Source organism: Drosophila kikkawai, chromosome 2R, assembly GCF_030179895.1.
Source record: "Drosophila kikkawai strain 14028-0561.14 chromosome 2R, DkikHiC1v2, whole genome shotgun sequence".
Classification (NCBI taxonomy): Eukaryota; Metazoa; Arthropoda; class Insecta; order Diptera; family Drosophilidae; genus Drosophila; species Drosophila kikkawai.
In genome coordinates, this window is record NC_091729.1 from 6,089,752 (window position 1) to 6,110,324 (window position 20,573).

At 40.0% G+C, this 20,573-nt stretch overlaps 1 protein-coding gene across 3 annotated transcripts; it reads left to right on the plus strand.

Annotated features, from left to right (window-relative positions):
* Positions 1 to 1,970: 1,970 nt before the first annotated feature.
* On the plus strand, positions 1,971 to 6,211 carry LOC108083664 (carnitine O-acetyltransferase-like). 3 transcript variants are annotated; one of them, XM_070283974.1, is made up of 6 exons: positions 1,971 to 2,177; positions 2,250 to 2,852; positions 4,465 to 4,913; positions 4,977 to 5,225; positions 5,293 to 5,539; positions 5,633 to 6,211. In XM_070283974.1, exons 1-6 carry the CDS (start codon positions 2,139 to 2,141, stop codon positions 5,864 to 5,866), a joined length of 1,821 nt encoding a protein of 606 aa, XP_070140075.1. In that variant the 5' UTR covers positions 1,971 to 2,138; the 3' UTR covers positions 5,867 to 6,211. The 3 variants fall into 3 exon arrangements, with proteins under 3 accessions (XP_070140075.1, XP_041632993.1, XP_041632994.1); XM_041777059.2 differs by having other exon boundaries at positions 1,972 to 2,177; positions 5,293 to 6,211; XM_041777060.2 differs by lacking the exon at positions 1,971 to 2,177 and having other exon boundaries at positions 2,487 to 2,673; positions 5,293 to 6,211.
* Positions 6,212 to 20,573: the final 14,362 nt, after the last annotated feature.

Here is a 20,573-nt window from a genome sequence, read left to right on the forward strand (position 1 = left end):
AAATCCATCTAAAGAAAAATGTATAAAAAAAAAAACGAAAAATGTCAAATAAATAACAATTTATTAAGGTATTTTTTTTGCTTAAAATATTTCCATAAACTTATTAATATCTTCTTGGTCGTCCTCATTTGTGTATGACATATTAGTACCTATCATGCGCAGATATTTTACAGGCACTTCATAGTCGAGGCATCGTTTTCCAATCCTTCGCAATCCTTATCTGTATATTAAAATAGAAAATTAATACAGTATATCTTTTGCTTGTAAACAACACTTTACCTTTTGCTTACAATGTATTTATACGTGCTGAGGCCTATTGAATTCCGTAATTTGGATTTAATTACATAGGTTAACCTGGCTAAAAACGCTTTCTATTTCCGCGTTTGACCAGGGCAAACATAATATTTGGATGGCCACAGTTAATTGGAGCTCCTCAAACTAAAATTTGTTTGTGTCGCTGATGTATTCCCACTTGATCAAATTGACGTTATTGTATTGGCGTTCAATTTCTGCATTATTCTTACATTCCACATTGGGCCAGCGAACCGATATATCGACGAAAATTCAAATTTTTCATAGAAAGTAAACCTATTTTAATAATAAAATTTGAAAAGTATATACTTTGACTAAATTGAATCAAAAGATTTTAATTGTTTTGATGCATCCCGGAAATTTTGGCGTCCCTTCAAAGTCAACTCTTTGATTGCGTGCGTACGAAACTCAAAAACGCGAGAAAGATTTTGTTTACTTGCGAGCGCGACAAAATTGTTGTGCTTTAAGCAATTTTCACTAAAATTATGGAAAAGAAAGGGAAAGGTATGTAGAATATTCGTATTAAAAAAGATTTTGTTCATGTTTGTTAATGTGTTCTTTGTGTGCGTTTATTTGTGTTGTCCAAAAGTATTAAAAAGCTAACCTGGTAACCCATCTGTTGTAGACTATAACAAATTTTGTGCCAACTTGTGCCAAAAAGTAAATATGTGTCATTAAAGTGCAAAGCGTATATAAACTAATTTTATTAAGCTTTTTTGCATCTTTTTGCACCTATATATATAAATCCGACATATTGTAGCTGTGTTTGAGATCACCTATGCGCAACTGTTTGATGTCTATATAGAAAACAATCTTAGAGCATCTGCCGTAACGAGTTGGATTTATGATGAACTGATAGAACTCGACTTAAGCACGGAGCAATAGTGATAGTGATTTAGATTCTGACTCTTAAAATCCGTTTTCAATAGAACTTGACGTAGAAGACGACTGTTAGGAACATTTTAAAATGAAAAATACTTTTTTATATTCATTTTGAATGCATTGTCATTTTTTACTTATTAATATTAAGGTTAAGTGTTAAAAAAATTAATTTTAAACATTTGTTGAATTTAATTTATTTATTACCGTACAAATATCAATAAGAGGAAACCTATCATATATGGGCGGCTAGGGAAGGCGTGGTCTGATCGGTCTGAAACTTATATATGTTTTTATGTGAATCGACACTAATATATGTACCAAATTTGAAGAACCTAGCTTTAGAACTTTAATTTTCGTCGAACTATCGGCTCGCTGGCCCAATGTGCATTCCAGGAACTCTAGAATTTCTGTGATGCTGACACTTTTGCATATTTTGTACTTAAGAGTTAACAAGACAAAAAAAGTCGGGAAAAAGCCTACTTAATTTCTAAAAAAGCCAGAATTCCCGCTTTTCCAAATTCCCGCAATTCACAAATTTTTCCCGCAGTTAGTCTTAAAAAAAAAACAGTTTTGAAGGGAAAGTATCCAAATTGGCAGCACTGGTGGAATCCTTTCTAGAGATGCATAAACATCGATGTTGGAAAAAATACATCGATGTACCGCCTTTAAAAAAAAACATCGATACTACCGATAGTGACATCGATGTTTTTGCATCTTTAATGTACATACATACGTACATATTTACATACATATGTATGTACAAAGTAATGTTTGTGGACTCTTTTAGTAGTCCGGTTATCGTACAGCTTTTGTATACGTAGTACATACATATGTACATTTGTGATATGTATGTACAAAGCTTATAGAAATATCAAAGGTTAACTGGTATATTACGGAACGTAACTTAAAATTGGTTAGCCTTTTTCGAGAAACGCGACATCAACATGAGGTTCCCCAACAATGGAAAGGTTTTATTAAATATGGCAAGTGTTTGGATTGCACCTTTAACTTAACATAGCCCAATAATCTCCTTTACCATTCCATTCGGCTTAAAGACAAATGCACCGCTTCTTCAACGAACGAAACAACTGCTTCCAGCTAGATATAGCAGCACCAAGGAATCGTTGTCGGATCCGAAGCAGTTAAATCTTTTGCCTTACCATGTATTGCCGCTTAAAGAAACCCTAAGTCGATTTATGAGTACTGTTGAACCTCTGCTAACACCTACGGAAATGAAGCGGCAAATGAAAATCACTGAAGAGTTCCTAAATGGAGAGGGCAGTAGTCTACAGAAACTCTTGGAGGACGTTGGTAGCAAAGAAAAAAACTGGTTAGCAGACCGATGGCTAAAAGCTGCATATTTGCAATACCGATCTCCAGTTACCGTGTTTGTTAGTCCCGGCATGACCTTTCCTCGACAAGTCTTTAAGGATGAACATGATTTTCTCGCCTACACGTCTAAAGTTATTTTTGGCTTGGGTGAGTTCAATGACATGGTAAAAGCCCATCAGATTCCAATTGTCAAAATGGGCAATAATGAGTTGGACAATAGCCAGTTTGGTAAAGTATTCGGTACATGTCGGATACCACGGCGGGGTACAGATGAAATAGTATATAATCCATGCTCCAATTATGTGGTCGTAATATATAAGAATCATGTAAGTAAAATTCAACACATATTATATATATATATATATATATGATATATGACATAGTTTAAAGTATACCAAAATAAAATTTCTAACAAAAAAAGGTGAGTAAGTTTGGGACGCCGAAGATTGTATAGCCATGCAGTTTGCAATTGAATATATTCATTGCGCTCAATTAAAAAAAAACAAACAAAGAAAAGAAATATAATACAATTATAGATCATCAAACTTTTGCTTATGCTGATTTTCTTAGGTCTCATATCTACCGACAGATTTAAAATATGTAATAAAAAAAAACAAAATAATCTCAAGTTTCATTACATTTACTTATACTTATTATATTTACGGTTTGACAGTTACAGTTTTACACTCGCAGCTTACATTTTTTTTTTCTCTACTGATCTACTGATTGTTCCTAAGGCAGCTATATAATAAACTTCTGCATGAGTGTACTCATTTGTAGCATAACAGATCTGTACAGTAGTGTAGAGTTTTTAAAAATACTGCACCCAATCCTTTCTGTTCAGTATACTCTATAGGCCAGAAGTAGATAGCACAACATTTTTAGTGTGCCCACTTTGCGTGAGTGCAGTATATGGTTGTACCCTTCGGGAGTGAGTACAATAATTGCTGTACAGCTTGTTAGTTGTACAGCTTGTTAGTTGTCTGAGTACAACTGTGCAGATGAGTTCAGTATTCTTTAATAAGTGCATAAAAATGGTACATAAAATAATGTTTCTCCATTCTAATATTAATAATTTAAATATAAATTCTTTAATAAAATATAATTCTTTATAAGAAATACATAGTACACACGAGAACTCTATATGTGTGCATGTACCAGTCATGAAGTTTCACTCACTGTACAATAAGTCAACTGCACACCAAAACACTGTACAGTGTCTTGACTACTGCACACCATTTTTGCTGTACTCATAAACAGCTGTACAACTATGGAATGAGTGAGAAAACTGTCTGTCAAAACAGACAATACTACCCTACTCACTCACACCCAAGTATACTGTGCAGTAAAAAGTGTGTTCCCGTTTCTAGAATAAGTGATTCATTTGTCGTTTTGGATGCATTCATGCAGAAGTCTACTATATGATACAGTTGTTCGATTTTCAGAAAATTAAAGCCAAAATTCTAAAATAATAAATAAATATAAAAAAAATTTTTCAGTTGATGAAAATACGTTGAAAAACTACTAAATTATATTTTTTTATTACTTCCCCGATCGTTTCTAGGGCGGCTAGTTCCGACATTTATAGCAGTGAGCGTAGTCAGAAGACTCTAAGCTAAGTTTCATTCAGATAGCTTTAAAACTGACAGACTAGTTTGCTTAGTAACCGACAGACGGACATGGCTAGATTGACTCGGCTGTTGACGCTGATCAAGAATATATATACTTTATAGGGTCGGAAACGTCTCCTTCGCTGTGTTGCAAACTTTTGACTAAAATTATAATATGTACCCTGAAAGGGTTTACAAATTGCGAACCCGTTATTGAAACCGCATTCATTTTTGTGAATAAGTAAATGAAAATAGGCAATTTATTTATTTTACTTTTAAACGAAACAAATAACAAATACATATTTTGCTTTAAATATTTCCATTGCAGTTCTACAAAATGCAGATATACGATAAAGAGGGAAAACTGATTGCTGCTTCGGCCCTGGCATTTCAATTGGAAAAGATCTTGAAAACTGAGACGACAGTTGGTGTTGCCTATGGAATTCTGACCACGGACTCAAGGGACAACTGGGCAGATGCCTATAAATACTTGTCCGATATACATGTCAACAGAGATGGCCTAAAAACCATCCAAGGTGCGTTGTTTACTGTGTCACTCGACCAATGTACCACTTTGAAGAAAGGTGAAGAGGACGACGAGCTAATATCCTCATTGATTCATGGAAGTGGTAGCAAAATCAACAGTGGCAACAGGTGGATGGACAAGACAATTCAATTGGTTGTTAATCCAAATGGTAATGTTGGATTCACTTACGAGCATTCTCCTGCCGAGGGCCAGCCTATTGCAATGATGATGGACTATGTAATGAAAAAGTTGTATGTAATTCGATAAGCTTGGTTATTTTAGGTTAGCATTTACATTATACATTTTTGTCTTAGGAAGGAGGATCCTAATTTCGGAGAATGCGGTTCCAAAGACGTGATTCCTACCGATAAAATACAATTTTGTAAACCAAATGATCGCATTGGACAGTGGCTGAATATTGCGCAACAAAATCTTGATGAGCTGGCCAAATCACTTCAGATAAAAGTTATCAAGTTCGATAAATTTGGAAAAGATTTTATAAAAAAGCAGCGCCTGGGTCCAGATAGTTTTATTCAGATAGCGTTGCAGTTGGCTTTCTTTAAGTAACCTCGTTTATTAACTGTATTTAATTTCATTCCTTTCATGTTGTATATTAATATTTATTTGCAGAATGCACTTGGAGCCAGCTGCGCAATATGAGTCAGCACATTTGCGTATATTTGAAGGAGGTCGGACTGAAACTATTCGGTCTTGTTCTAATGAGTCAATATCCTTCTGTCGGGCTATGCAAAATAATTCGGAAGCCACGGATGAGGAACGCGCTGAGAAACTTCGTGCGGCAGTAATGAGTCACCAGATGTATGCAAAGCTAGCACTGCAAGGCAAAGGCGTCGATCGCCACCTACTCGGACTAAAGGTGATGGCTATGGAAAATAATCTGCCTATCCCAAAGTTTTTTTCATCGCCGGGGTTTGTCAAATCGAGTCATTTTCGCATGTCAACCTCACAGGTCGCTACGAAATATGATGCATTCATGGGGTATGGACCAGCTGTTGACGATGGATATGCGTGTTGCTATAATCCTCGCGACAATGACATAATATTAGCTATATCCGCTTGGAGTCACTGTAAGGTGACCGATCTTTTGGTTTTTACGAAGACTCTTGAACAGTCTTTCCTTGAAATGAAGGACATTTTAGATAACTCGCAACAGAGTTCTCATAGCCCGATAAGCAAATTGTAACGTGCGCAAAAAAAATGACGTATTAATTTTGATTAAAACAGGGACGTCCCTAAAAGCTGAAATAAAACTTAATTTGGCGGGACTTTAACCGTGACGAGCGATAATAATTGGTTTTCCTTGTAAATTAGTACTAAGACATGTTAGTTAATTTAGCAAAGTGAAATGATGTAGAAGTATTTTTGGAGAGCTTAGAATGGGAACACAGTGCAATGAGGTTGATGGCAACATTTGGAGAAACTGCTACTCGGCATTGTCTGAGGGGACCCTTCCCCCATATGGGAAAAACTTAGCCAAACCTTATTTTAATTTTGTGGGAAAATTAAACGGCTTCGGTTATCATTATTATATTCGTTTATTATTTAAGAATTCTAGAATGTCATCTACAACATGGCAACTTGCAATTCCACACATTTAGCAGTGGACTGTAATCGTGGGCACTATTTAGGGTGATACAAATTTGTACTGGTAGAGAAACCGTTACAAGTGTGTCCTTTCACCCCATCCCTAATTGAGCATGTCGTCGCACGCGCTCTATCTAATGTAGGTGGAATGAGGGTAGGAAAATTTGGTTGCTCTGATCCTCTTTCCGACTGACTGCCCTTCAGAGGGAAAACAAGTAACATTTTTATACCCTTGCAGGGTATTATAATTTCAGTCAGAAGTTTGCAACGCAGTGAAGGAGACCTTTCCGACCCTATAAAGTATATATATTCTTGATCAGCATCAACAACCGAGTCGATCTAGCCATGTCCGTCTGTCCATCTGTCTGTTTCTACGCAAACTAGTCCCTCAGTTTTAAAGTTATCTGAATAAAACTTTGCATATAGTCTTCTATATACTCTCACTGCTATATATGTCGGAACGGGCCGGATCGGACGACTATACCACCATTTTTGAGATATGGCTAATTTATGTTTCGGTTTTAATTTTATAAAAATCGGACGACTATATCTTATAGCTGTAATAGGAACGATTGGGAAATGAATACAAAAAAATTAAACCTTCGTTGTTTTTCAACGTATTTTCATCTACTCTGAGATATGAGTTTTATTTTAGGAAAATCGGACAACTATATCATATAGCTGCCATGGAAGCGATTGGTAAATGTAGAGAAAATATATAACTGGAAATGTAAAGCTGTAACTATCAAACATTCACTAGAATTGCTCGATTCTTAATTATCCAATTGCAATCTGCAAGGGTATACAAACTTCGGCGTGCCGAAGTTAGCTTCCTTTCTTGTTTTTTGTTCTGATTTACAGTAAATTTCTCGAATTTTCACTGCGAGTGCTGACGAATCTGAATCCTGCTGCAAACATTTTCTTCTTAGAGAAGTTCAGCCGTCCGAAACATGGATCAATTTCCAGGAGAAGCACTGGCCAGGGTTTATCGCGGCGGCGACTTCAAACGGCCGTACAAACAAGGGAGCTCACCTGCCCTTTTCTAGGATTTCTGGCCGGCTCCTCTCAAGCTGGGGATAAAGTTATGTATCGCCCACAAGAATATAATTTCTCTGCAGGGACCGCTTAAAAACTACTTCCTCTGACACGCTGCTGCGCGGGGTGGTGAGGGTGACGCTCTTTTGGTGTACAAGGTCCAGATGCCTTTCTATCAGGGACCGTAAATAATGATTATCAATGTTTTCTTTAAACAAAAAATTCATCCACTTGAAAAAGCCGAAAATAAAACGAATTATACCAATCGGCTACAATTTGGATGCTCTTTCAAGATAACCAATGGTCAGTGATGTCATTTCCGCTTTTTTCCCGTCAAATTCAGCTGTTTTTGAAGCATGATTGCTGGAAAATTTTTAAAAGAGCGGGCAGCGGGAATTCCAGCTTTTTTAGAAAATTGAGATGCTTTTTTCTTAATTTTAATTTTAATGCATTTTAAGTGCTGTTTTAAATGTGTTTATTGTTTTAAATTTATATTGCAACATTATCTATATATATGTCGGAGATAACCGTTCTTTAATCCCACCGTTGTCGAGCTAGCCAGTTCTGTTCGCCTGCGCAGTCAAATCGTATCTGTCATCACGCCACTTTTCCTGTGGCCCTTTCACCTTTTCTTACTTTTCACTCATACGTCAATTCTAGACAATCTCAAGCTGTCTCTCTCACTCTCTCCTATTGTTGCGACAGACGAACAGACCTCACTCAGTAACATACAGTCTTCTGTCCTTGTCCTGTTACCGACTCAACTGTCATTGCGCCTGCGCGCCAGCGACACCTACAGGGCTACCAATACCTGAGCATGCCGAATAATTCTGTTGCAACAAGCATTCCAAATTTGCACTTATCAACTAACTTTCCGACATATACGACATACGTACTTAAATCGAATAACATCATGCAAAAGTCCACACCTATATTTGACGCGTCTTCCATGATGCCGTTACGGCATTATGATGACATAAAACTAATCCCAATGCAAAATGTCGACGACACTGTTAGCTTTTGGAATGAAGTGCTAACTTACAAGGACAGTGGCGGAAACGTTTTAAGGGACAGGCATTAGTTGCGTTAGAAACGCTGACCCTTCCCTGGTCAAATGCCGAGGTTTTTCGGGTGTTCAGCCAAATTAAAGCCTAGTAGTACTAGGCTAGTACTCTGACGACGAAAATCCGCTGTAACATGTGTTATAGCAGAATCGCTGAATATTTTGCTCTGTAACCAGTGTGACCAAAAAAATTAAGGAAAAGCCATGAAACGTCATGAAAATGTACCTTTTATGGCGTTTTGGGCTTTTCTTTGGTCACACTGGACAGCTGTTTGTAAACGAATTTTTTAATTAATATGGCATAAAAACGCCCTTTAGGGTTAAATCCCATATAATGGTCTTCGCCTTGACAGCCCTTATCAATGCCACTTTTTTCCTTGAACTTGTCTTCCATTAGGAGTGTCAGAATAAATAAAATGAATTATTGCAATAGCACCATATCAGCTGTTTGCTCTCTTGATCTAGCAACGCCATTCAATTTTCGCAGGTATCATTTTCGTCATCAGAGTACCGGCAAAATCGACGAGGCAAAAAGTTCTTCTTCTTCCTTTTTTCACAGAGTCTTTTTTATGGAGTTTGGCCGCTATCACAATTGTTACAGCGGATTTTCGTCGTCAGATTAGGCCTAAACAAACAAAAAGTGGTTTTTAAAAAATCAGCTTTTTTCTTAGTTTTTTTCTGTATTAAATTCCGCTTTTTTCAGCTTTTTTTTTGTTAATCCAGCTTTTTTTGCTAAAAAAAAATGACATCACTGCCAATGGTTCGTTTTTTAGTTAGTTAGTTTTTTAGTTTTACTTGCTCGCTCAAAGAATAATTATTATTTTGAGCGAAAAAAGTTCGATCAAAAAATAATGATTAATTTTTGAGCGAAATTTTTTCGCTCAGTATTTCGCTCAATGTATTAATTTTTTTTTTTTATTTAAAAATGTGATTTTTGGGTTCGTTGACCACGATTGACCAACAGATGGCGCTAGCGAAGTATCTTTTGGGCGAACAAGCGCTACATAATAAAGAATTGCTTCGAGATAAACATGTTTAAATTTAAATCTTAAGATTTTAGAATCGAGCTCGCTCGATTTTTAACAAATTTAAAAAAAAATGGTTTAGAAATTAATAAGTAATCGATTATTAGGTGCTTGTGAAGGTAAATTCAGAAAGAACGTCATGACATTTTTGGCACGGGGGAACGTTATTGGATATGCAGGAGCGCTTAAACGGATTTGGTGGTACGGTCACGATTTGGACTGAAGGAGACATAACTTGGAAAGTCAGAAGAAGACAGTACCGATTATCAATTCTCTCTCTAAGTACAATCGTGGACATAAGTATTTTGACACAGCTTATAGCTATATTCCAGCGAGTGTCTCTTTGTACTCGTAAAAGTTACGGGATCGATTTCAGTTTCCAAAATGAGATTCTATTTAAAACATTAAGGCTACAAACATAGTGCACGCTGAGACGAAGCTGAAAATTAAGACGAAGCTGAAGACGAATTGCTTGCGATGCGAGTAAGCTAATAGGTTGCATAGTGGAAGACGAATTTGTTGCGATTTTGTGATGTTAGTCGCTATTGATTTCTCATCAACATCCAATTCCTTTGAAATATCATTCCAATTCTGGTCCACAATATGCCTATTGTAGTATAGTTTATTCTGCTGGTCCCATAAACATTGTTTTTTAAAAACGGCTGCAATTAATTCATCATTTATTATAGACATTTATACAAAACATGTGCTTCAGGAAAATCGCAAGTCACAAGTAAATTGCAGTGTTGCCAAATGAAAATTTGGCTCTCCCCCTATCTCAAAAAGTTGAAATTTTCCCCTACAAATTCCAGTTTTTCCCCTAAAATGTAAAAAAAAGAAGAAGAACAACTCAAAATAGCAAGCGATTCGTCTTTAAAAACAGTACTGCTCCGTTTGAAGCTGATCGCTTGCGTTTCGTCTTCATCTTCGTCTTCGTCTCAGCGCGCACTATGTTTGCGGGCGAGCGAATTCATATGAATTGTTCTGCACTGTTTTTCGTCTTCAGCTTCGTCTTCATTTTCAGCTTCGTCTCAGCGCGCACTATGTTTGTAGCCTAAGAGAGCAAAATATGACACTGATAAGTAAATTAACTTCTTTGCTATGATGTGAGAGATCATGCATATTTGGGTGGTCAAAAATATTTTGGCATTGCATTCAATCTGTTCTCATTTGTTTCGTGCGCAATAAAAACAGTTTATTATTATTATAGAATAGAATTTACTGCAGATTACCCAAAAATAATTGCAAGAAAGTGCGACCTCGAATTCAACGCAGTGTCATGTTTTGGGAATGTATCTGCCTTAACGGTCTCGGTGATTTGGACGATGAATTTGCATATCCTGATTGACCACGCATTGCTTGTCGGCGTTAGACTTATTGGGCAAGACTTTATCCTGCAACAGGATAATGTTCCATGCCATAAAGCAAAGATGATAACAACATTTTTGAGGGACTTGGAAGTAAAATCTTTAGATTTAAGAGGAGTCCAAGAACTCGAGAGGAGACAATTGATGAAGTCGAAGGACTATGGAAAGAAAATTTACCTTGAAATTTCGTAAAATCTGTTCCAGCACGATTACAAAAGGTAGTAGATGCCAAAGGAGGGTTTATTTTTTTTAATAATTTCTATTCGAAATACATTCGACCTTCATCGAGTGCAGACGTGCCTACGGACAACCGCTACGCAGGGTTCATTCTTGTAGTGTTTTTCATGGTAAAAAAGTAAATTCGGAACTCTAAACTACGTACTGTCAGTTAGGCCAAGCCCTACAGTACGTATGACATACGGACACTAGTGCGTGAGACGTGTTTTTGAGCTGCAAAGTTCATTTATATGGTGCCACGCGTAACAAGCTCAAAATAATGAGCGGCGATCAAAAGAATGAGCTTAGAACCTCTGTAAACCAAAGAAAGGGTTGTTTCTCTTAATTATCAACTCGCGATATCGAAGCAGAAAAAACGTCTACCAAACCCAACCCGGCTCTACTGACCGCCGACGGCACGAGAGCGCGCTCTTGCTCTCCCGCCCTACTCATTCCAGCTCCTACATCTTGGAGCTATGAATGCCAAACCCCACCACCATCGGCTTCGATGGAAGACGCACCTACAACAAGCAAAGCTGCAATTTCTGCAAACGCAGCAAAAGCAACAAAAATAACTAAACCAACGACCGATATTGCAAAATCGGTGCCAACGGCCGCAGCGCCAAGTTCTTTGGTAACAAAAACCGTGAGCTCCGATAAGCAACAAGCGGTTCCGGCCATACAGACTGGCATGGATCGCTACATCCAAATTAAGCGTAAGCTCAGCCCACATAACACGGTTGGTAACAAACCTAAGATTAACCGTGTCACCAAAAGCTACGACCCAACCAACTCCAACAAATTTTCCCCTCTAGCAGCTGATGAGAATAACCCAGCAGAGCCGGAGCAGGAGACTAAAAAACAGCCAAAGCCCCCATCCCATTGAACCAGAAGTCGCCCCCTCTGAGATACTAGAAGCCCTGAAAGGCAAGGGTTTCTTTGCCAAGAATGTTAGCAACATTATCAACAAAAGCAAAAAGCCGCAACCTCTTTTCAAAGTCGAACTTGAGCCAGACAGTAAAGCCCTAAAGAAGAATGAAGTTGACCCGATCTACAAGTTGCAGTTCCTACTGCATCGAAGAATCACCGTGGAAGAACCTCACAAACGCAACGGTCCTGTGCAATGCACAAATTGCCAGGAGTATGGTCATACAAGGACATACTGCACCCTTCGGTCAGTCTGCGAAGTCTGTGTAGACTTCTACAACTCTGCACACTGCCCTGCGAACAAAGAAGACCTCAACACGAAAAAATGTGGAAACTGTGGAGGAAACCATACAGCTAACTACAGAGGCTGTGTGGTCTACAAGGAGCTGAAGAGTCGCATGCGAAGAGCGACAGCTACACGCCAACAAAATTCACAAAATGTGTATTATAATTCCAAAACTACTCCAGTTGTATTTTTTGCCAAAGCAGCCAGATCTTCTTTTGGTCCGCTAAATGCCCCCACGGGCATCTCCTACGCCGAAGCTCTACGGACAGGTATGCAAAATCCACTCCCCACAAACTCAGTAAATGCTCAGCAGGCCCCAGGGCAGCCACAAAACAACCTGGAATCCATGATGGTGACCATGCAACAAAGCATGATGGAACTCATGTCATTTATGAAAACGACCATGCAAACGCTTGTCCAGAATCAGAATATGGTGATACAGCTGCTTGTAGCACAACAGTCAAAATAATCAATGTCCAATCTACGTATATCCACGTGGAATGCCAACGGCGTCTCACGGCATAAACTTGAACTAACACAATTTCTAAATGAAAACCACATCGACGCCATGCTACTGGTTGAAACGCACCTCACAAGCAGATACAACTTTCATATAAGAGGTTATACCTTCCACCGCACAGATCATCCAGATGGTAAAGCCCACGGCGGACCGGCATCCTTATCAGAGAACGCATCAAACACCACTTCCAACAAAGGTTTGCCACAAATTACTTGCAAGCTACGTCCATTAAGGGGGGACATCTAAGTAACTTTTTTTAAAAATCGAAAAATTTTTTTTTTGCTTAAAAAATACTTTAGGGTCTTAAAAATAACATATCAAAAGATAGAGTCCGGCAAAAGTTTCTAAGTGTCGAAATTTTCCATTCTGCGGCGATGCCTCACATGTAATCATATACGATTTTAAAACTTTAAACGCGTTTTTCTCAAAACCACTTTTTTTGAGTTGGCCGAAGACATAACTCGAACAAATCTTAACCGATCGATCTGAAATTTTGACAGTATATCCAAAATACCTATGGCTATCGACGTACGTAGGATTTTTTTTTTTTTTGCTTACTTTTTTTTTTATCAACAATTTTGTGACGTTTTTTTTTCATGAAAATTGAACATTTTACTTAATCACTCACCATTTTGCAAAAAATCAAAATATCGAAAAAATCCTACGTACGTCGATAGCGGTTGAGATATAGAAACTAACAAAATTTGATTTTTTGTTCTAGATCAAAAACTAAGGACGTTAGGTTTTCGGCCATGGACCCCTTTCAAAAAAATAGGGCCTACGAAGACATGCTGCACAGCCGCCATTTTGTTTTCGATTTATTAACAAAAAAATTTATTTTGTAGTTCACATCTAACATTATCAAACCTACTTTAAAATTGTTCGATTGGCTTTTTCATTTGGCCAAAAAAAATTCTAGAAAATGGGCTTTTTTTTTGCCAGTTACTCAGATGTCCCCCCTTAAAGTGCAGTCAGGTAACGGCAACCTTTGCATTGCTGCTGTCTACTGCCCACCTCGCTTTACAATCTCTGAAGGCCAATTCATGGACTTTTACAACTCTCTTGGAGATCGCTTCATAGCTGCAGGAGATTACAACGCCAAGCACACGCATTGGGGATCCCGCCTCGTGACCCCCAAGGGAAGACAACTGTATAACGCTCTCATCAATGTGAGAAATAAACTGGACTACGTTTCCCCTGGTAGCCTCACCTACTGGCCAGCAGACCCCAGAAAGATACCTGATCTAATTGACTTTGCGGTGACAAAAAACATCCCACGCAATCTAATAAACGGCAAGACCCTTCCGGACCTTTCTTCAGATCACTCGCCGCTGTTGATAACCCTCCTTCAAAGCCCAGAAACTACGGATCGCTCTCACAGGCTGACGTCGCACAAAACAAATTGGATAAAATACAAAAAGTATGTGAGTTCCCACATAGAGCTAGCCCCCCAGTTCAATACTGAAGCCGACATCGACTTCACCACCTCCGCTCTGGAAGAGGTACTTGTGACTGCAGCCAGGATCTCAACCCCACAACAGAAGGATGTGCAAAAAATCAAATTCAAAACGAACCAGCAGATTGAACAGCTTATCCAAGAAAAGAGGCGTCTGCGACGGGCGTGGCAAAACAATAGATAGAAACTAAGCCGGTCCCTGAAGCAAGATGCCGAAAATGCACAATTAAGATATATTGAGAAACTCTCGGCAACCAGCACAAAGCTTCCCTTATGGAGAGCTCACACAAATTTAAGCTCACCGGCTGAAACCATCACCCCGATAAGAAAGTCATCTGCTTACTGGGCCCGCAGCGACAAAGACAGCCGAAACTTTTGCCTCACATCCCCAGGGCGTTTTCCAGCCGAACCCTGCTGCAAATCCATTTGAACTACCGCAAATCCACACTGAAACGGAATCTACTCCAGCATCATTTCGTCCGAACGAGATAACGAAGGTCATCAGGGAACTGAAGCCGAAAAAGGCTCCCGGCGATGACCTAATAACTCGAAAAATTACTGGCGTATCAAAATAAATGAACAAAAGTGTAAGGACATAACGTTCACTCACAACAGACAAACATGCCCTCCGCCTTACCTGAACAGCACACTGATCCCTGAAGTCAACGTAGTAATGTACCTGGGCGTCCACCTGGACAGACGCCTAACATGGCGAAGACACATTAAATGCAAAAAAATGCATCTAAAACTAAAAAGACTACAAGGTCCTGCTCTACAACTCCACACTAAAGCCCATATGGACGTATGGCACCCAGCTCGGGGGAAACGCGTGCAGTACCAATCTAGACATCATACAGCGCGCCCAATCAAAAATCCTGAGAACTATCACTGGGGCACCATGGTATATTCGCAATGAACACATCCACAGGGATCTTGTCATTCCTGCAGTTAAGAACGAAATAGAAAAACAAAAAGCGTCCTACAAGGAAAAACTCTCCGCCCATCCAAATCCTTTAGCAAGGGACTTGATACGAGTTTCCAGAAGAAGCCGCCTACTACGTAACGACCATCCAACCCAGCCATAATTAGTCAGGGTCATTTACTCTGTACCAGTCTCATGACTGCTAGTTAGGTAGTATTGTAAGATTTGATACACTAATTGTTAGTCTCATAATTTATGAGTCATAAATGAGAAGATTCAATAAATAAAAGCAAAGCCTAAAAAAAAAAATTCACATTAATTTTCTGACGAATTATTGTATGTCAAAATACATTTGGCCTCCCACTTTAATGAATTTGTATTTGTTTGATTCAACAGCTTATTCTTGAATTATTTTATTTAATTATTAGGAGGTGACATTAAGTTATATTTCAGTAATCAGTTCAGTTATGTTGACAAGAGTGGCCAGAGCCAAGATAAAGATCTAATCATAAAAAAGCCTCTCTAGCGGAGGCAGAGGGCTCACTGCAGTCACTCTCAAATGTGACTTAACGTAGTATTAGTTGGGTTGTGTCTTGGCTGCCTTTAATCCAATTGGGTTTGACCCAACAGTATTTTTAGTTTATAAGATGTAATATAAAATGTAATATTTTTGTTGTTTTTTATTGTCTTATAACACTATTGTTATAAATAAATTTTATTAATATTTTTTTGGAATAAATTAGAGTTAATAACACACAATGTGAATTTTTATTTATGTCAAAATAATTATGTCCACGATTGCACGTATGTAGCGCTGGTAGATCAATGTAAAGACAGAGCAAGCGCTATCTCTCGGTCTGTTGAGGAACTCTATTCGCGGGCTAAGAGAAAGCAGCATATGTCAACAGAGCGAATTGTCAGACGAGTTTTGGTGAGAGTGGGTTTCAGATTGACTTTTAAGGGGTTTGGTGCCATGGGCAAGCGGCATCAGCGTTCTTTTCCATTTAAACCTTCTGCAGAGAAAGTCGTGCTAATCAGAAAAAAACGGAGAGGGTGACCAGTGCCTACACAACTTACGGTCGTCGAATAACGTCGAGGGATCGCCCAAACTCGAAAAAAAGAGGGCAACTACTGCGGACGTGATTTTCTTGTTGTGTCCCTCCCCTGATCTGGTTTTCGCCGTTGAAAATTCTTGAAAATTATTTGTGAAAATATTCCCAAGAAAAAAAAAGGAGAATACGGGAGTGGAAAAAAAGAGGGATAAAGTGCCGGCAGCAGAAGTAACTTTAACCTCTTAAAACTTGTGAAAAGGTGTTAAAGGAAAAGGATAAAAAAAGGGGAATAGAAAACATAAAATGTCGAATTTCTGGCCTTATTAATTTATTGTTTTTTTTATTCCAAATTAATTTAGCTTGATGTTTATTTTTATGTGTAATTTTTTGGTCAGGTGTTTGAGTTCGGTGCGAATTTCTTAAGACTACAATTTGCCTAATTTATAAAATGAACCTATAACAAAATATTAGCTGGTGACTTACCCCATTCAAAATAAAAAAAGAAGTTAAAATAAATTAATAAAAATGAAAGTCCCGTGTCTCCATAAAGAAAAAAAACATATATATGTATATTTCCTTCTGCAGCAATTTTTAGGTATCCCCGAATAAAGCGCTTTCTTCGTCGGATGCTGTGTAAAAATTGTTGAGCGTTTAAACAAAACATGACTGTTATTTTAAGCGACTATTTTGATTATTAATTGTGTTGTTGGTGTGAGATGTCTGGCTGAACAAAAATGCGAAAAATTGAGATTTTTGCTGATCAGCAAAGAACGATTGAGTAAGGGAAACAAATTTATTGAGCTAAACATAAATGTAGTTTAGAACGTTTGCATGTGCACTTGCTGAGTTTTAAGTTTTTGAGAAAAAAATATGAGATCGAAAAGAATATAAAAACATATAAAATTTAAAAGGCCACGAATTTAAAAAAAAAAAAATGCATTCTCTCGTATTCGATGTGGATTTTAATCTGTACTTTAGGCGATATTATTTTCAGGATCTTTTGTTTTTAGCTGATAGATAAATAGGTTTATAATGTGGTAAATTAAGTGTTTGTCCTCGGCGGACACGAGACCCCCGTAGAACCGAAACCGCGAAGGGGCCGTTCTTAAAGAAGGGAAATGGAAGTGGAACGGCCGATGGAAGGGTGGGCCGATGGCGCCTCATTAACAGCTGAGGTGGAAAAGCGGTAGACCCGATCGCAGGTGCATAGGGCTTTGAGCCCGACAATAATCCAAGTGTGGAAGTGTGTGTTCTCCCCGGTTAGAGTATTTGTTTTGGTTTGTCATAGCACGCAATCTGAGTTGTCATAATAATCGAAAAGGCATTGGTGGACTAGAGCAAGGATCCACACCATTAGCCAATGAGCCGTAGCTGAGGAAAACTTTTGCGTGCGCTCTCAATCCGCCCGTATCATACGTTTTGCCGCTCATTTTTGAATTTAGGTGAAATAACTTTTCCGTGGAGTGAGTTTTAGATTGCCTTTCAATGCTTTGTAACGTCCTGTCGTCCGTGGATAGCTAGCGGGACGTCCAGGGTTCGTGCAGGAATATTTATTTGATTCAGGCGTGGTTGCTGTAAGAGATTCCGACCCAGTCCCAGAGTAGAACGCTAGAGGATTATGCCATAAATGTATCTTAATGTTTATTTACTTAAAAGGTACAATTCTTCATAATTTCATGCTGGATCTCGATTCTGGGGTTACGCCGTAGTTCCGATTCGTCCTCCTCGTCCCGATTGCGGCTGTCCGGTAGGGAGATGCCGATAGTCCGGCCAGGTTATGGGCCTTGAAAGCCACCCTATAGCGAATGCGTTCGGACTCGAAAGTCATCCACGAGAGAATGCGTTCGGACTCGAAAGTCAACCGAACCCAGTAGTTGTCGGACTCGACAATCAGCTCAGCAACGTTTGTTGGACTCGAAAGTCAGCTCGGAGAGGTTCGGACTCGAAAGTCTGCAGATTCGGACTCGAAAGTCTGCAGATTCGGACTCGAAAGTCTGCAGATTCGGACTCGAAAGTCAGCTCGGAGAAGTTTGGACTCGAAAGTCTGCAGATTCGGACTCGACAGTCAGCATAGAGACGTTATGGCCGGACTCTAAAGTCAGCTCAGCGACGTTTGTTGGACTCGAAAGTCAAGTCGGAGAAGTTCGGACTCGAAAGTCTGCAGATTCGGGCTCGAAAGTCAGCTCGGAGAAGTCCGGACTCGAAAGTCTGCAGAGTTCGGACTCGAAAGTCAGCAGAGAGAATCGGAATCGAAAGTCGGCAGTATTTTGGACTCGCAAGACAGCAGAGAGAATTGGACCCGAAAGTCGGCAGTATTTTGGGCTCGCAAGTCAGCAGAGAGAATTGGACTCGAAAGTCGGCAGTATTTTGGACTCGCAAGTCAGCAGAGATTGGACTCGAAAGTCAGCAGAGATCCTAACTACGATTTATAAATAGGAACCAGAGTTTCCAAAAAGTGACTTCGCTGCTAACTACTGGGGAGGTTAACTCAACCCAATCGCAGTCGGCTGCTAAGTGATTCCTCCAGGGCCGAGGCCCGCTTTATATAGGCCCTGGCGCGGCTTCAGTGTGGCCAGAGTCCTGTGCGGGATTTTCCCAGAATAGTGTGGCCAGCCTCCATTCGGTCCAGTGTGACCCTCCTTCACGATTAGTGGCGCGCGCGCGCATTCAATTCAAATTATATTCATAATGTTGCCGATTCATTCTCTTATGTCGCTAATTGTTCCTATTATATTCTACCAAGATATATTGTGCGCGTACACGCGTCACAGCTTCGTGTAGTGCGTCCCATGGAGTTGCCTTGAACGGCTGCCGCACATCGATAGTTTTTAAAGAAAGAGTAGATTTCATGTGGTAACAAGCGCGCAGCGCCACCGTTTTATTCTGAAATAGCCGAAACTTAACCTCACACAAATCTATTAGACTTAACATACCGCAGTGTGTCCTCCGAAAATAAAAAGCTAATTTTTCCGGCATTAAGTAATGGCGCTCTCAGTAGGCCCGTTTCTAACTCCGGCTAAAATTCCATAAATTTTCGGACTAGTTCACAAAATATTCGATCCCTAAAATACTAAACTATCGATAACAATTAACTACCGACGACATTCCCGACCCTGTGAAGAACCACTTCACTCAAATCCATAAGTGCAGGTTTGGAGATATTCCGTTGTCGTTTACGCGCACTGTAGCGCGTCTGACGACTTCATCAGCTCCGCTGTAGATCTCTTCCACGGTGCCCTTGTGCCACTATCGTCGGGGCAAGGTAGGATCACAGGCGAAGACCATATCGCTCTGGCGGATGGGCTCTGTTGTCAGGCACTACTCTCGGCGAACAAGCTTAGGCAGGTACTCCAGGACCCACCTCCTCCAGAAACGGTCTCGCAACAGGCGAGCATCCTCCACTGCTTTCGAGTAGAACCCTCCTTAGGCAGCTCCGCATCCAAGCCTGGCGTTTCTGGCACATTTTCTACTACTCTGAGTAGGTAATTCGGCGTCAACGGCGCCTCCTGATTTGCATCCACCGGCAAGTGCGGTGAGCGGACGCGAATTCACAATATTCTTCGCCTTGATCAGAAAACTCTCCTCGGTGCGACTTCCTTCAGGGTATGACGCAGTACTCTCTTGACGCTCTGCAACATCCGCCAGGTCAGTAATGACCAGCCTGGTTCCAAGAACTGCAACCTGCAGCTCCATATGTAAGATCGTCATCGTTCTCATAGGGGCACACTTCGCCTTTGCACCGCCGCGAATGCTGCCTGACTGGCATCCACGAAGACGTGCAACTCTATGACCGTAACTGCTCCACGTCCAAAGTAATGGCGAGGGCATCGGAACTGTCCCACGGCGTCCATCTCTTTGCGCCAAGTCGCGAAGGCTTTGCTTGACTCTTCTGGTAGTGGTTCGTTCCACTGGATTTTCTGCCTCCAAATCTCTCGCAGAAAAAACTTCGCGGTAATCATGAGGCAGCACAAGACACACTACCTGCCAACGCATTCCAAGGATCTACTGCTCAGCCCCACCCATCCGAACTTAACTAGTCCAGTTGGTCCTAGCGCTGTCTCCACGATGGGTGAGCTGTATGAAAACTGGCATAACTCAAATCCAGCCTCCGCGTTTATCTCCTTCACTCGGGTAGATACGCTGATAGCCTCGCTCTCAGTAGCGAAACTGTCCACATAGTCGGTGATGGCCTTGAGTGCTCTCGGATCCGAATCCCGAGACACCAGGGCATTCACAGTCTTTACGTAATACGCAGAGCTCGGCGAGCATGCTGCTCCAAACGTCATTGCGTTCATCTCATATACATTCGGATCCCTCAAGGTGTCGCCATCTCTCCAGAGGAATCGTTGGGAACATCTATCCTAGGGTCGGATCAGCACTTGGTGGAACACTTCCTTGATGTAGCCGCAGACTCCGACCCTTTGTCCAGCGCTTTGC

Bases quoted from the DNA above. Each gene is read 5' to 3' on its own strand.
- LOC108083664 (XM_041777059.2), top strand. From the start codon at position 2,139: ATGAGGTTCCCCAACAATGGAAAGGTTTTATTAAATATG. The intron at 2,178-2,249 runs GCAAGTGTTTGG...TTCGGCTTAAAG, and splicing joins GAAAGGTTTTATTAAATATG to ACAAATGCACCGCTTCTTCA. The intron at 4,914-4,976 runs GTATGTAATTCG...TTTTTGTCTTAG, and splicing joins GACTATGTAATGAAAAAGTT to GAAGGAGGATCCTAATTTCG.